This window comes from Ailuropoda melanoleuca, chromosome 15 (assembly GCF_002007445.2).
Source record: "Ailuropoda melanoleuca isolate Jingjing chromosome 15, ASM200744v2, whole genome shotgun sequence".
NCBI lineage: Eukaryota > Metazoa > Chordata > Mammalia > Carnivora > Ursidae > Ailuropoda > Ailuropoda melanoleuca.
Window position 1 is genome coordinate 55,522,489 of NC_048232.1, and position 13,218 is coordinate 55,535,706.

The following is a 13,218-nucleotide window of genomic DNA, read 5'->3' on the forward strand; positions in this document are numbered from 1 at the left end:
GATACAGAAGCCTCATGATACTGGGCTTTTTCTCTCTGATCTCGTACTCTGAATACTCACTAAACGGCTAATTCAACAATCCAATCTGCCAGGCTCAAGCTTCTTTTCTTTTTGCAGAGGTACAAATTGCTGTTTTCTAGCCTGTGTAATGCACCGTGCGGTTTTATCATTTGAATACAGGTTTTAGCATTATCAAATACTTGGCATTTGGTCAGCTTTTAAAATGAGTTCCTTGAAAGTGTTTTTGCTGTGGTGTTAAATACTTAAGGACTCCCTAACATCATAAGCTTTTTTTGATCCTTACGTACACTCAGACCTCGAGCTGTGTCTCTGCCTCTAACACAGTCCTCATTTCTAATAACCGTGCTTTTCAACTTTATCAAGTATGTTTTTATTAGAATTTTTCCCTGGGTAGTCACACTTCCATAAAGTGGGATGGATATAAATTAGATCATTACTATTGAAATGGAGGAACCATTTATGAGAAAATAAGAACTGGTTTTATATCTGTCTTCTAAGCACTTTTTTATTCGCCGCACATCACTGACCTCCAGTGCCTTGCCTTTATTCTCATACGCGCGGCTCTGCATCGCCCTCCAATACTAAAACCTTCTCCCCTTCCTCTCTACATCTAGACTGTCTATTGAGAAATGTAATTTTGAGACAGTAATGAAAGTGCATGTGTGATGTGACTACAAATACTGGGCTAAGTCTCATTTCTGTACAGTAACTTGTCCATTGGGTGAACATCTGTAAGTGCCTGCTTTGTGATGGGATACAGAGATTTCATTCCCCAAAAGACCACAGAATGGAGCAGAGAACCCTGAAGATAATCAGCTGGTTGAAATACAGTGTGGCGATTGCTATGCAGAGCTGTATATAGTCCTGTGGGAGCACAAAAGAGGACAATTAATGCTCCCAAAACCCAGCCCAGAGGGGGGTAGCTTTTTTTTGTTTCCAGCACATACAACCACATGTAACCTTAGCTCTGAATGTCGGTGTCCCCAGTTTCATTAATTACGAGGTACTTCAAGAATTGGTGAGCTGTTTGCAACAGAAGACAATAATTTAATAGTTATAATGGTAAGAACAATAACAACCAAAATTTATCGAACACTGATTATGTGTCAGGCATCATGCTAAGTACTTCATGTGAATTCCCTCATTCATTTCTCACAACAACCCACAGATACTTCTGTGGTCCGCATTCTGCCCAAGCCCAAGAAATTAATAACTCACTCAGTATCACAGTTGATAAGTGGGATCACATTGTAACCCAGGCCACTCTGTGCATAAGAGAAAGCTTTATGGGAAAAATGCAATTATATGGTAGGAAACGTAAGCCAGAAGACTAGGAAATGAAAATAATAACGGTCCTTTCCTTTATGTATTCAGTACTGGATACACAAAGCGCACAAAATTGACCAGAGTCCCTGGTCTAGTGTGAGAAAATGAAGTAGAAAAATAAGTAAAGCATATATGCTATCAGACAGTGATAGGTGCTTTGGGGGAAAAACAGATCAGGAAAAGGGATTTGAAAGGTGCAGGGGGAGATAGGCAGGAGGCATAGCTTTGTAAATGCCTGAGGTGGGCCTCTTTGTATAGTATTTGTAATGGTTGAATATGAGATCTTTAATTTTTTTTAAAGATTATTTATTCTCGAGAGAGAAGCAGCACATGCACACACGTACGGGGGTGTGGGGGGAAAGGGCAGAGGGGGAGGAGCAAGAAGAGAGAGAAGCAGACTCCAAGCTGAGCACGGAGCCCAACTCACGGCTTGATCTCAAGACCCTGAGATTATGAGCCGAGCTGAAACCAAGAGTCGGACACTTAACCGACTAACCACCCAGGCGCCCTGAGATCTTTAATTATTATATAACTTCGTTGAAGGCAAGAATCAGGGCTTTTTCTTTCCTTTTTTTTTTTTGTTCCCTTCATATTGATTAATGCCTGTAATACACATAATAAATACAATGTTAAGTTCAACCTTTACTCATTGAGTATCAGTGTCACTTTTATTTAAGTAGTGATCAGATGGTCTACTTCACATAATAACGGATTAGTGAGAAAAGAGCTATCTGAGCAATCTGACTTGACCTAAAAAAAATGAAAAAGACACTGAGGCAACCCAGATTTAAGCCAGACTCATGAGATTGTTTATTTCAAATGGCTAGCCAAATCATAAAATCAATATTTAGTCTCCCAAATTAATGCCATTTTTTCTGAAACCCCAAAAAGTTTCTTCATAAACATGCTGCAGACTGTTTTTGAAAAAATGCATTTATTCAAATGCTACTTCCTTTATCTAGTGACAATAAATTAAGTATTTTATGGATTCGGATAAAATAGGAAGCTCAAATTTAACAGTAAGTAAATGATGTTCCAGTTGTGGGTCAACAGATGGGGTCTTTCCCGAATCTGTTTTATGAATTGTGTTTTGGTTTTCTATATGTAATCTAGATAAGTAAGTTGCCACCATGGCAAAACTCATAAAGACATTGGCAATAATAGAAGCTTGTGTTCTGAACCAAGAAGACCTCGTTAAACAGTAGCCCACGTAATGATTTATTAGCGGTTAGCATCCAATCCAAATTAAAGCATCCACCTAACATTTATCTTGATCATAGCTGTTCTTCCCTCTGTCCTAAGAACATTCTATGTTATTTCTGTGCTTTCACTGAATAAATTTCTGTTCCCTGTTTACAAAAGGACCTAGTAAACAAACCTCCTTTCCCCTTCTCTGTTTCAGTAGTTTCACTGTCTTTTCTATTTTGCTTGTCTACACAGTATTCTAATCTTATTTTTCAAACGGCATTTTCTTCTATTGTTTGAATGTCCAGCTATGACGATCGGGAGCCATATGTGGGTGTTTTAGCAATGTTCACGTCAGACCCTGACTCTCCAAAGCGAGATATGAGGCTATAACCCTGTGTACTGCCACTTATTATCATCGTATTAAAAACATTGTTATTTGTGGAATATATTTCTCTTAATAAAATACCTATTCTATTTCTTCAGTATGTCCCATGATGAATTTCTTTCTTTCTTTCTATTCTACAAAAGCCATATTTTTTCATACATTTTGCTTTGAAATTGCTAATGGACTTCTTGGAATATTTTAAATACAAAGAATTCTAGTGATCAAATGCCAAAGTAATCAAAGTCTAAATTAGCAGGCATATGTAATTTTCACTGTTAGATTATGGTATTGTCTCTTCATCAGGGATATTCAATACATTGTCATTTACTAAAGCGTTTAGTTAGAGAAATATATTTATTACTAAAATGGCACCATTGCATTTTTAAATCCTATTTATTTGATTTTTTGGTGGGTAGGAGGGAATACTCTAACATTAAACCTCATACTACACTAAAACATTTTTATAATGGGAAAACTCTTTACCAAAATTGCCATTTTTAAGTTTTTCCATTTTTAGTTTTTCATTTGTGTAAATAAAACTGATCTCTCTGTGGAGGTTACTTTAAAAAGATAACACTGTCTTCTGTCTCACTTGTGCACATCAAAAAATGCTGACTCTTAAGGACTAGAAGGAACATTTAAATGAAACAGTTTTGTTCCTCCTGTGGGAATTAAGCCAAATTCTGCATTAACTTATGGATTTTTAATTTTTTTTCTAATGTGAAGAATGGGAAATTTGCATAATACAAAGTCACCCACTTCTACTTGGCTTTTAGCGAACTCTGGAAGTTAGAAAGGGGTAATTACTAGTGATCAGGTCTATATATCTTGTATTTTTCTGGATGTAATTGTTTTTAGTCTGATTTCAGATCATTTATTTTTTATCAAATCCTAGCTTTGTGTAAGACTCTGTGCCAAGTGCAGTGGGATTTCAAAGTTACAAAAAACTAACCCTGACCTTGAGAAATGTACTATCTAAATATGGGGAGGCAGTGGAGGAGAGAACGCACGGATCCAAATCCTCACACTTTTAGGCAGTAAATAATGCCGTATAGTAAGTACTTTGTGAGTGATATAAGGTAGTGCTAGAATAGTGTGCAGGAGAGAGAAATTACTTTGAGCTGGATTGGTCCTAGAAGGCATTAAGTCAGAGTAGGAAAGTTGGATAATCATGAAATGATAGAATGTTTATAGGCAAAGATTTTAACAGGAGGAGGAGAAAAGAGAGAATTCTGGCAGGTAGAGACCTATGCATGAATAAGGACAGCTAGCCAAGAAAACATGAACTAGGCTCAAGAAATAGTAAGCAGGTATAGTTTATATTGCCTGGGGTGAGGGGCAGAGAGGACAACTAGGGGAAGATAGAACTGGAAATGAAGATAAAACCAGATGAAAGTCACTGCATACCATACCAAGAATTAGGAGTTTGTATTCCAGAATTATGTTGAACAGGATGACATAATGAAATGATAGTTAGGATAGCCATTCAAATGATGTAATGAAGAATGTGGGTTGTCTTTGGGAAAGTAGAGTTGAAAGATGCCACCTTGGGAAAACCAAATAAAAATTCATTGTAATGAATTTTGAGCAGAAGGTATGACCTGAAAGTACAGAAACACAGTGGAATGGAAAAGAGCATGCAGGGGAAATAAGATTATTTGACGGGATGCAACTAGGAAAGTTAGTTGGCCTGATGAATGTTTTAAGATTTTGAATATAGGTAACTTGGAAAAAGAAAGACCCTAAATAGAAACAGGGCAGTCAGAAGAGTGTGTTTATTTAAAGGGGAAAAAACAAAAACAAAACAAAAAACAACAGCAACAATGCTAAGTTTGGACCGAGTAGATTCTGAGTGAGAGGTAGGGTATTATAATTGTCCATGGGACTTTCCTATCAAGTAGGCAGAGGGGGAAAAGCAACAGCTAGGAATAGAGATATGGGAGTTATCTGCAAAAAGGAGATAGTGCTAAAGGAGTGGTTAAGATCACCGGCGAGAGATGTACAGAAGCAGAGAAGAGAGACGATTTCAAACCCCTGGGAATCTACATTTGGAACATAGGCTATGAGACAATGATAGGACATAGAAATCAGTGTTACTGCGTAATTCTCACTGCTGCTAAAAGTAAAGGAAAACAAAGACTGAGAATGTCCGCTGACTTCAGAGAATAAGATGCCCTCGGCTACCTAGTACAGCTTTGTGCAGGTGATGTGGGCATAGGTTTGTAATGTGTTAAGGAAATGGAGAAGTGGCAACAGAGTGTAAAGTGATTCTGTAAGTAAGTTTGGAGGTGAATGAAAGAGACAAGAAAATAGCAAAGAAGTATTAAGTATAGATTTATCAAATATTAAAGGTAGGTGTTAAGAGAGGTGTGTATGTCTAAATATGAGATTAAGAATGTGTCCAGGTAGAGGAGAGAGCAAAGAAACACCAAAGATCTTCAAAGATCATTTTCTCCCTAGGGACTGAAGAACCGAAAGTAGACTAAAGGTATAAAGAGGAAGAAAAAAACAAAATTAGAAATAGATGGGCATAGGCTGAAGTAGTAAATTACTTTTATCACAGTTACTTGCTTATCTGCTAATGCTGTTTGAAGAAGGAGAGAATTTGAGGTCAAAGACCTGTGAACAGCTGTTATGCTGAGGTGCATAGTAGGTCATAATTGATATAGGTCTGGCGTATCTATATGCGATAAATGCTAATAGAGTTACAGTTTTGTGAGATATGTCATTAAGCCATTTGTCATTTTGTGATAATTTTATTTTTATTTATTTATTTTTATTTTTTTAAGTAGGCTCCATTCCCATTATGGAGCCCAACACAGGGCTTGAACTCACGACCCCTGGATAAAGACCTGAGATGAATAACTGAGCTCTACATCTGAAACTAATGAAACACTATGTGTTAATTAATTGAATTTAAATAAAATAAAAAAAAAAGTGCATCTGAGCTGAGATCAGATGCCTCTTAAGCCACTCGGGTGCCCCCTTTTATGATAATTTTAAATGAAGTTCTGAAATCACCAAGAAATTACTTCTCATTTTGATTCAGCCTGACTTTTATGTTAGATGTTGTATTCAGAGATTTAGATCTCTAAGATGTATAGTATTACATGAATGTTCTATCATGTGCAGTTATTATATATGAATTAAAGGGGAATCTGTTCCAAGGATCAGATTATCCAAGAGAAAATTACATATGTACATTATACCTTTCCTGGGCACTTAGAGCATAAAGTATTTCAAAGTGTTATTATAAAATCAAAGCCAGTGTTAGCCATTTGGACTCTTTAGCAATGATTATATGTCAAAGGTAAAATGAGAAGTACAGGATTCAAAGAAATGAGCTTCCTATATAAGAGTTGCAGCTGTGTTATGAGGTCGTCAACATTCTACAATGTATTACTTTCAATTTGGACTACCGTTTTTATGGTAAGTGTGGTGGAGTGGGAGGAGGGTGAGAGGAGACGGCTATTCAGTAGAAAAACCACTAAGGCTGGGATTGGGGGGGGGCAGTTAAAAATTAAGTATTTGGGCAGCACTGATGGAAGGGATAGAAAATATTACGAAAATAGCTGTTTATTGATGGGAGAGAGATTCTCCCACCCTAAATAGAACAAGAGACCATGAAATTAAGTTAAATATAGGACAGATTCATATTTGACCATGTAAGAGATTTTTTGGGCAAAATTACTGAGGTTGTCATTTTCTTGGAGGGGGGGGAGGAAGGGACGGTTAATAATAATTTGTCTGGGAAGCAGTTAAACCGCATTTCTGCTTGCAAATGGAGGAAGAACCAGATGGCCTCTTCCAAAAGTTTCCACAGGCTTCTGTGATGTGGGAAAATTATATACCATGTGTCTCTTGACTTTCAGACGTTAATAATATGTGGATCTCAGAATCACCAGATTGACTTCATGAGTAAAATGTGCTTTAATGTTACACATGTATTTCCCACTCTCACTAGTTATTTCAGTTTCAAATACGTCTCTACATTTTACAGTTAGAAAATGGAATGAGAGAAGTTGACAAACCCAGAATAAACTGGTTTCAATCAAGAGAGAAATTGCCATTAGTTTCCCCCCCCCATTTTACCTGGTTTTATTAAATGGGCCCAGAGATATCATTGAAATGAGACTTGTTTATTCACAGGTATGCAATTAAGTCAACACACACTTATTCGACTTCACTTCATAAACAGGCTTCATCACATTGATATGTATATTTATGCGCACATCAGGAGAAATACGATATCTAATTCTTGTCTAATTTCAGCAAGATAGATGCTCACTTCCCCGATAGCTTCAGCTTTGCCAAGATCAGTTTTAGTCTTGTCCCACCTGTGTCTGCCTTCAAACTCCTTTCCACTGTAGATCTTCTTCCCCAGTCATTTATTTAGATGGGTGCAGCTCTTTTCATCTAACAAGTTACAAAGTCTAGTTTTGGATACATCTGCCACTCTCTGCTTACGTTGTAGTGTGTTTTGTGTTGTATTTCTATTTTGAAAATGTTAGATAAACCAGAAAAAAAATATTTCTGAAGTGGTTGCTATTTTTTTTCTGCTCATTATCTTCTATAAGTCTCCATGCTTAGAAGACAAAGATGATTAGTAGAATCCACTTGATTACTAACTGTTGGTGTGGGATAGTTTTTGCCTAGCCTGGGACCATATAGTTGGGCTAAACCAAGCTGTATTTACAGTTTTTTCATAGTTGGGGCATTGTTATTCATTACAATCCACATGCAATCATCCTTAAACACTAATTTTTGAATGTGTATATATGCACTGTGATGGGGTGGGGAGGAGGTGTGAGGCATGGGCAGGAACAGAAGTGGCTCTTGGCTATGAAGAAAATCAGCTTGAGTACTTTAGGTTGGGGAACATCAAAACCTCTGGGAAATTCCACTTAATTATGTTCTCTGATTCCAAGCATGTTTATTTTTACTCACATTTCTTTGTGGGGGTATCCTTTGCATGGATTTATAACTATAATTGTTTGAATTGTGGGACCACACACTAAAATTGGATTTAGTTCCTTCTCTTCCAGAGTAACTGGATTCCTGGGTTTTTTTGGAAAAATTCAGCTAATCTAACCACACTGGCCCACATTCCTACCTGGGAGTATCAGCTAGGTGGACTGGGAGGTGCCACCATCAGAAGGATGTGCCCCCCCCCCCCAGTCATCACATTCTTCATAATCCCCTTGGGTTATTTCGACAGCTGGTTTCCTCCATTTCTATTATCCTTTTAGGCATCTATGTTTCTGATCCTTGGCTGATCTCATGGGCCTGTGTTTTTCTAAATATATACTGAAACATTAACCAAAAGCTATGTTTGTGTATGAATTTTTATTCCCTCCCTCTTCTCATTTTCCCGTAACATCTCACCACTTTTTTTGGTTTGCTTATTTTTACCTCTCCTTGATATCTATCAGAACGCTGACATATTTATATCTGCAGATAAAACTGTATTATACTTTATCCTAAAGACAAGTAAAAGTTGGGCAGATCCTGAAAAATTAGTAAATTGGTAGATTAATTTCTTATGAAAGTTCTATGTCCTTGTTAAAGAAAAACGATTATTGACACTTTTTTAAAAGGGTAAGAAAGACTTTTATTCAGAATTATTGTGATTAGTCACAATGGGGGAAGTTGGGGTTCCACCTCAAATATAGTAGAGTCACTGGGAAATTTATAGCCAACAAGCGTGGGGGATGAAGAACTTGAGCAGATATCAAGGATGGGGAGATTCTCACTAAGTGAACTTACCAGGATTCTTGCTATAGCTGGGCTAGGAGGCCTAACAGAAGCCCCAAGGACCAGACCTAGCAAAAAAGAGGGCTCAGAGGAGCCTGTCTCTTTTTGGTCAAGGAGCGACGTTTTCATCCTGGATGACATTATTCTCCCTGACCGAGCTGTTATAAATGCTAAATTTCCTATCACTGGATAATATCAGAATCAAGAGTTTCTCTTTATCACTTGAGAAGAATTTATTTAAATATATTGCTGTAACATAATATTTGTTAACAAGTAGTAGAATAGGACTGAAAAGAGTGACATCTTTAAGAGGGGGAAAATGTGTATGCTACACAATTTTTCAGTCTTTGTCTTATAATCATCTGTTATTTCCTTGAATATCTAATGCCAACAAATGGCCGTGGTGATATTCAAGAGTTTTAGAAATGACCCTGAACCCACATTATGGTTACATCAAAAATAAAAACCATAGAGAATTCAGTTTCTTAAGAATAGGAGATTTGTATTTGACCAACTCTCTCATTGTTCCTCTCTGGTTTTCACCTCTATTTTTTTGTTTTCACTTTCTTGAATGGTCTCCACTGAAATAACACCCAGAAATGCAGCTTTACAACATACGCACATTTTCTTTTTGAAGAATAAGTAGCAAGTTACAGAGGGCAAACGTGGTGTCATGAGAGATATCTGTGGTAGAGTTGATGTGGTCACACAGTTACTAATTTGGTTTCACCTGAAAAGTAACTTGCTCAGTTTAGGAATGCTGAATTTTAAAGATAAGCACTTTTGAAAAAGATTGTTAAAATGATTTACCAAATAATATATATAAGCTACTTCTAACAATTCATGACTAAAAAACAATTAAGTGTATAGATTACTGGCAGAAATAATCAATTGTGTTTTTGAAAGTGTGGTATGGTAGATATCAACAAGTTCAAGAATGGGTGTTAAACATTATTACTACCTCTATCCATCCCTTTTTTTTTTCTTATTGCTCAATCTAAGGTACTCTGTCCTTATCTACTTAAGTATTTGATCAAAGAAGAGACAGCTGAATCCTCCTCATGGAATCTGTTCCTTTTTTTTTTTTTTAAGATCTTATTTATTTATTTGACAGAGAGAGACAGCAAGAGAGGGAACACAAGCAGGGAGAGTGAGAAGGGGAGAAGCAGACTCTCCACTGAACAGGGAGCCCTATTCGGGGCTGGAGCCTGACTTGGGGCTCGATCCCAGGTCCCTGGGATCATCACCTGAGCCGAAGGCCGAGTTTAACTGACTGAGCCACCCAGGTGCCCCACATGAAATCTGTTCTTATACCAATTTATTTCTTGATTCCACTTGTAATTTTCATTGGTTGTTTATATAAGAATACTAATAAAACCCACTAAAACACCTAAAAATCCTCAATATATTATAATTTAGTTTCCTGTGTAACACATTCTCTCTCTTAAATATATAGTGCATTTTCACTATAACTCCAGAAACCAATGATTGTTTTATCTTTTTCTTAAGTTTCAACTATCTTTTCCCAAAGGGCTATACTGTATTGTTAAATTTTTGTAGTCATAGGGGTTTTTTTAAGATTTTTTTTTTTTTTTTATTCATTTAGAGAAAGAGACCGTGCAAGTGGGGGAAAGGGCAGAGAGAGAATCTCAAGCAGACTCCGTGCTGAGCACAGAGCCCAACACAGGGCTTAATCTCAGGACCCTGAGATTATGACCTAAGCCGAAACCAAGAGTCAACTGCTTAACTGACTGCGCCACCCAGGCGCCCCTAATCACAGGCTTCTTCTTATTTCATTGGCTGTGTTTTCACTTGTCCTTCCAACTGTGCTATCAAACTATCAGTATATCAGACCTGCAGTAATAAGTAAATCCATAATAGGGGTTGATACTTTTTCATTCATGATTAGATGCATTTTAAAGTGATACCAGACATTACAAAAAGCTATTCAGAAAAATATCATTATGAAACTAATAAAAGACCAAAGGATTTTTATAACGCATTTCTGTAGGTCACTCTACTTAAATTCAAAATACATGAACATCTATTTTAATTTAATTTTTTATGAAGCGATTCCTATTAAGAATTTATAACTTCTCACCTAAATTCAGTTCCTTGTCTCTACTTTAATATCTCATTTTTTTGATACAGCATTATTAAGCTGATTCTGTGCTTAATGCCACTTAATTAAGCATTAAGTAGATTCCTTAAGACTTAGGGATGGAATTATTTTGCTACCCAAGAATTATGCACTTTAATTAGTCTTGGAAGTGTTTACTGGAGACACATGCACATGCTGAGTTTTCATTAAATAATACGACATTATCATTTTATATTACAATATGCTGATTGACACAGTAACTCCCAAACATTTGCTACATGTAGAGGTCTTTTATGGAGAGCAGATGATGGATTATACCCTAAGTACTGTACTATCACATCATTGCTTTAAACCCATTATTTAGGGGTGCCTGGGTGGCTCAGTTGGTTAAGCATCTGCCTTCGGCTTAGGTCATGATTGCAGGGTCCTGGGATTGAGCCGCACATCGGGGTCCCTGCTCAGCGGAGAGCCTGCTTCTCCTTTACCCTCTGCTGCTCCCCCTGCTTGTGCTCTCTCGCTCTCTCTCTCTCTCTCTCCCTCTCTTTCTCTCTTAGCCAAATAAATAAATAAAATCTTTAAAAGCATTATTTATATTTGAATGTATATAAAATGGGTCTCCATGTTTGGAAGTTAGGTACTTTCACATACACCTAATGATGTAAAAAGAAAAAAAGAGCATTTACCTAAATATGAATACTATTGAGAGGCTTAAAAGTTGATAACTATTCTAGGTCCCTATTTCTAGGTAGGTGTCTATTAATTATTTGAAAATTTTGTCTAACTTGGGCACGGGAAAAGTGTCCTTTTTTTTTCAGTCAGAAAATGTCAAGGGGCACCTGGGTGGCGCAGTCAGTCGTTAAGCATCTGCCTTCGGCTCAGGGCGTGATCCCGGCATTCTGGGATCGAGCCCCACATCAGGCTCCTCCGCTAGGAGCCTGCCCCTTCCTCTCCCACTCCCCCTGCTTGTGTTCCCTCTCTCGCTGGCTGACTCTCTCTGTCAAATAAATAATAAATAAATAAATAAATAAATAAATAAATAAATAAATTTATTTAAAATAAATAATAAATAAATATTAAAAGGAAAAAAAAGAAAAAAAAAGAAAATGTCAGCCTAACAACATCTATACTAGTTAAACATTCAAAGTTCTACCACGTTTTTACAGATGGGGATACTGAGGCAGGATAGATAACTTGTCCAGGATACCACAGCTTGTGGTAGAGCCAGAATACAAAGCCAGGCAGTCTGGTTTCAGAACCTGTGTTCTTAACTATCTGATTCTTTTATAAGATTGCCTACCAACAATTCAATCTCAATCACAAATAAAACCTCAGACACTGAAATCAAAGGACAGTTCTTATTTAAAATGTGGTGATTCAAATTGTCTAGAATGTTTGTGGACTAATCATTTTGAGGAGAAGTGGTGTTTAGCAAAATTGACAAATTCTTAAGGATAATCCATAGACCCTTGAACATGTGCTTGTATCCACCCCACTTCACATGGTCTGTTGATCCCAGTTGGAGAAACCCTGGAGAAGTAAAATGGTACAGACTTTAAATGCAGAGAAGCAGAGTGCCTATTGTATGTCAGTTTCTAACATAGGCTCCAGGGATAGAATGAGAAACGAAGACCTTGTGATTGCTGCCCTCTCAGACATGTAGCAGTTGTAGGCTTGGCATTTAATTGTTCCTTAATTTTTTTCATGAGTGGTTTATCTAGGTTGTGAGGCTTGAAAGTTTGCATCTTCTACACCTTAAACAACAATGCCTAACAATGCATGAACTCAATCACCTTGTCATGTTGTTGTGTTGAAAGCCTATTTAAGGACTTCAAGAAACATAGCAGACAAATTACTATTTTGTATTGCTTGAAATGTATTGATTACTTTGCCCTTGACTGGTTCATACAATCACAGTAAATGTGCTGCTCGTTTTCTCATAAAGAAAAGTTATTTCCTTTTCTTTAGTACGTCCTTAGAAAATTTGAAGCAAGCAAAATGATTTAGTAAATGTAATTTTAGGACTTGGAAGGCCAGTTTGGACCATAGGTTCTTCTTACTTGGCAGTTTCTTTGGGAAGTTTTGCTATTACTGAATTTGTTTTTAAAATAAGAATTGTGGTAGAATGATATGGATGCATCATATCAGATTTTATTTCTACTATATATGTTTATTATGATCTGGAGATATATTTGAGAAAAACTTTTATATATTAAGGTTATTGTGATTTCATGTCCAGTAAAAAAATGTTTAAATACATAGGAATCTAAAATTTCCCTATGTATAAATAAACCACGAGAGACTGTGGACTCCAGGAAACAAACTGAGGGTTTTAGAGCGGTGGGGGGTGGGGGGATGGGCTAGCCAGATGATGGATATTAAGGAGGGCACATATTGCATGGAGCACTGGGTGTTATACGCAAACAATGAATCATGGAACATTACA

The 13,218-nt window shown here is 36.9% G+C and overlaps 1 protein-coding gene across 8 annotated transcripts in view; it reads left to right on the top strand.

Annotated features, from left to right (window-relative positions):
• TMTC2 (transmembrane O-mannosyltransferase targeting cadherins 2) overlaps nt 1–13,218 on the top strand; it is a 674,893-nt gene that overhangs the window by 343,908 nt on the left and 317,767 nt on the right. Inside the window, exon 12 of one of the 8 annotated variants that reach the window (XM_019800452.2) lies at nt 728–1,666. The exons of the other annotated variants lie outside the window; for them this stretch is intronic. Within the exon in view, the coding sequence (XP_019656011.1) occupies nt 728–730 (3 nt within the window). The 3' untranslated portion in view covers nt 731–1,666. Of the gene's footprint in view, nt 1–727; nt 1,667–13,218 lie in introns of those variants that run through there. 8 annotated transcript variants of the gene reach the window in all.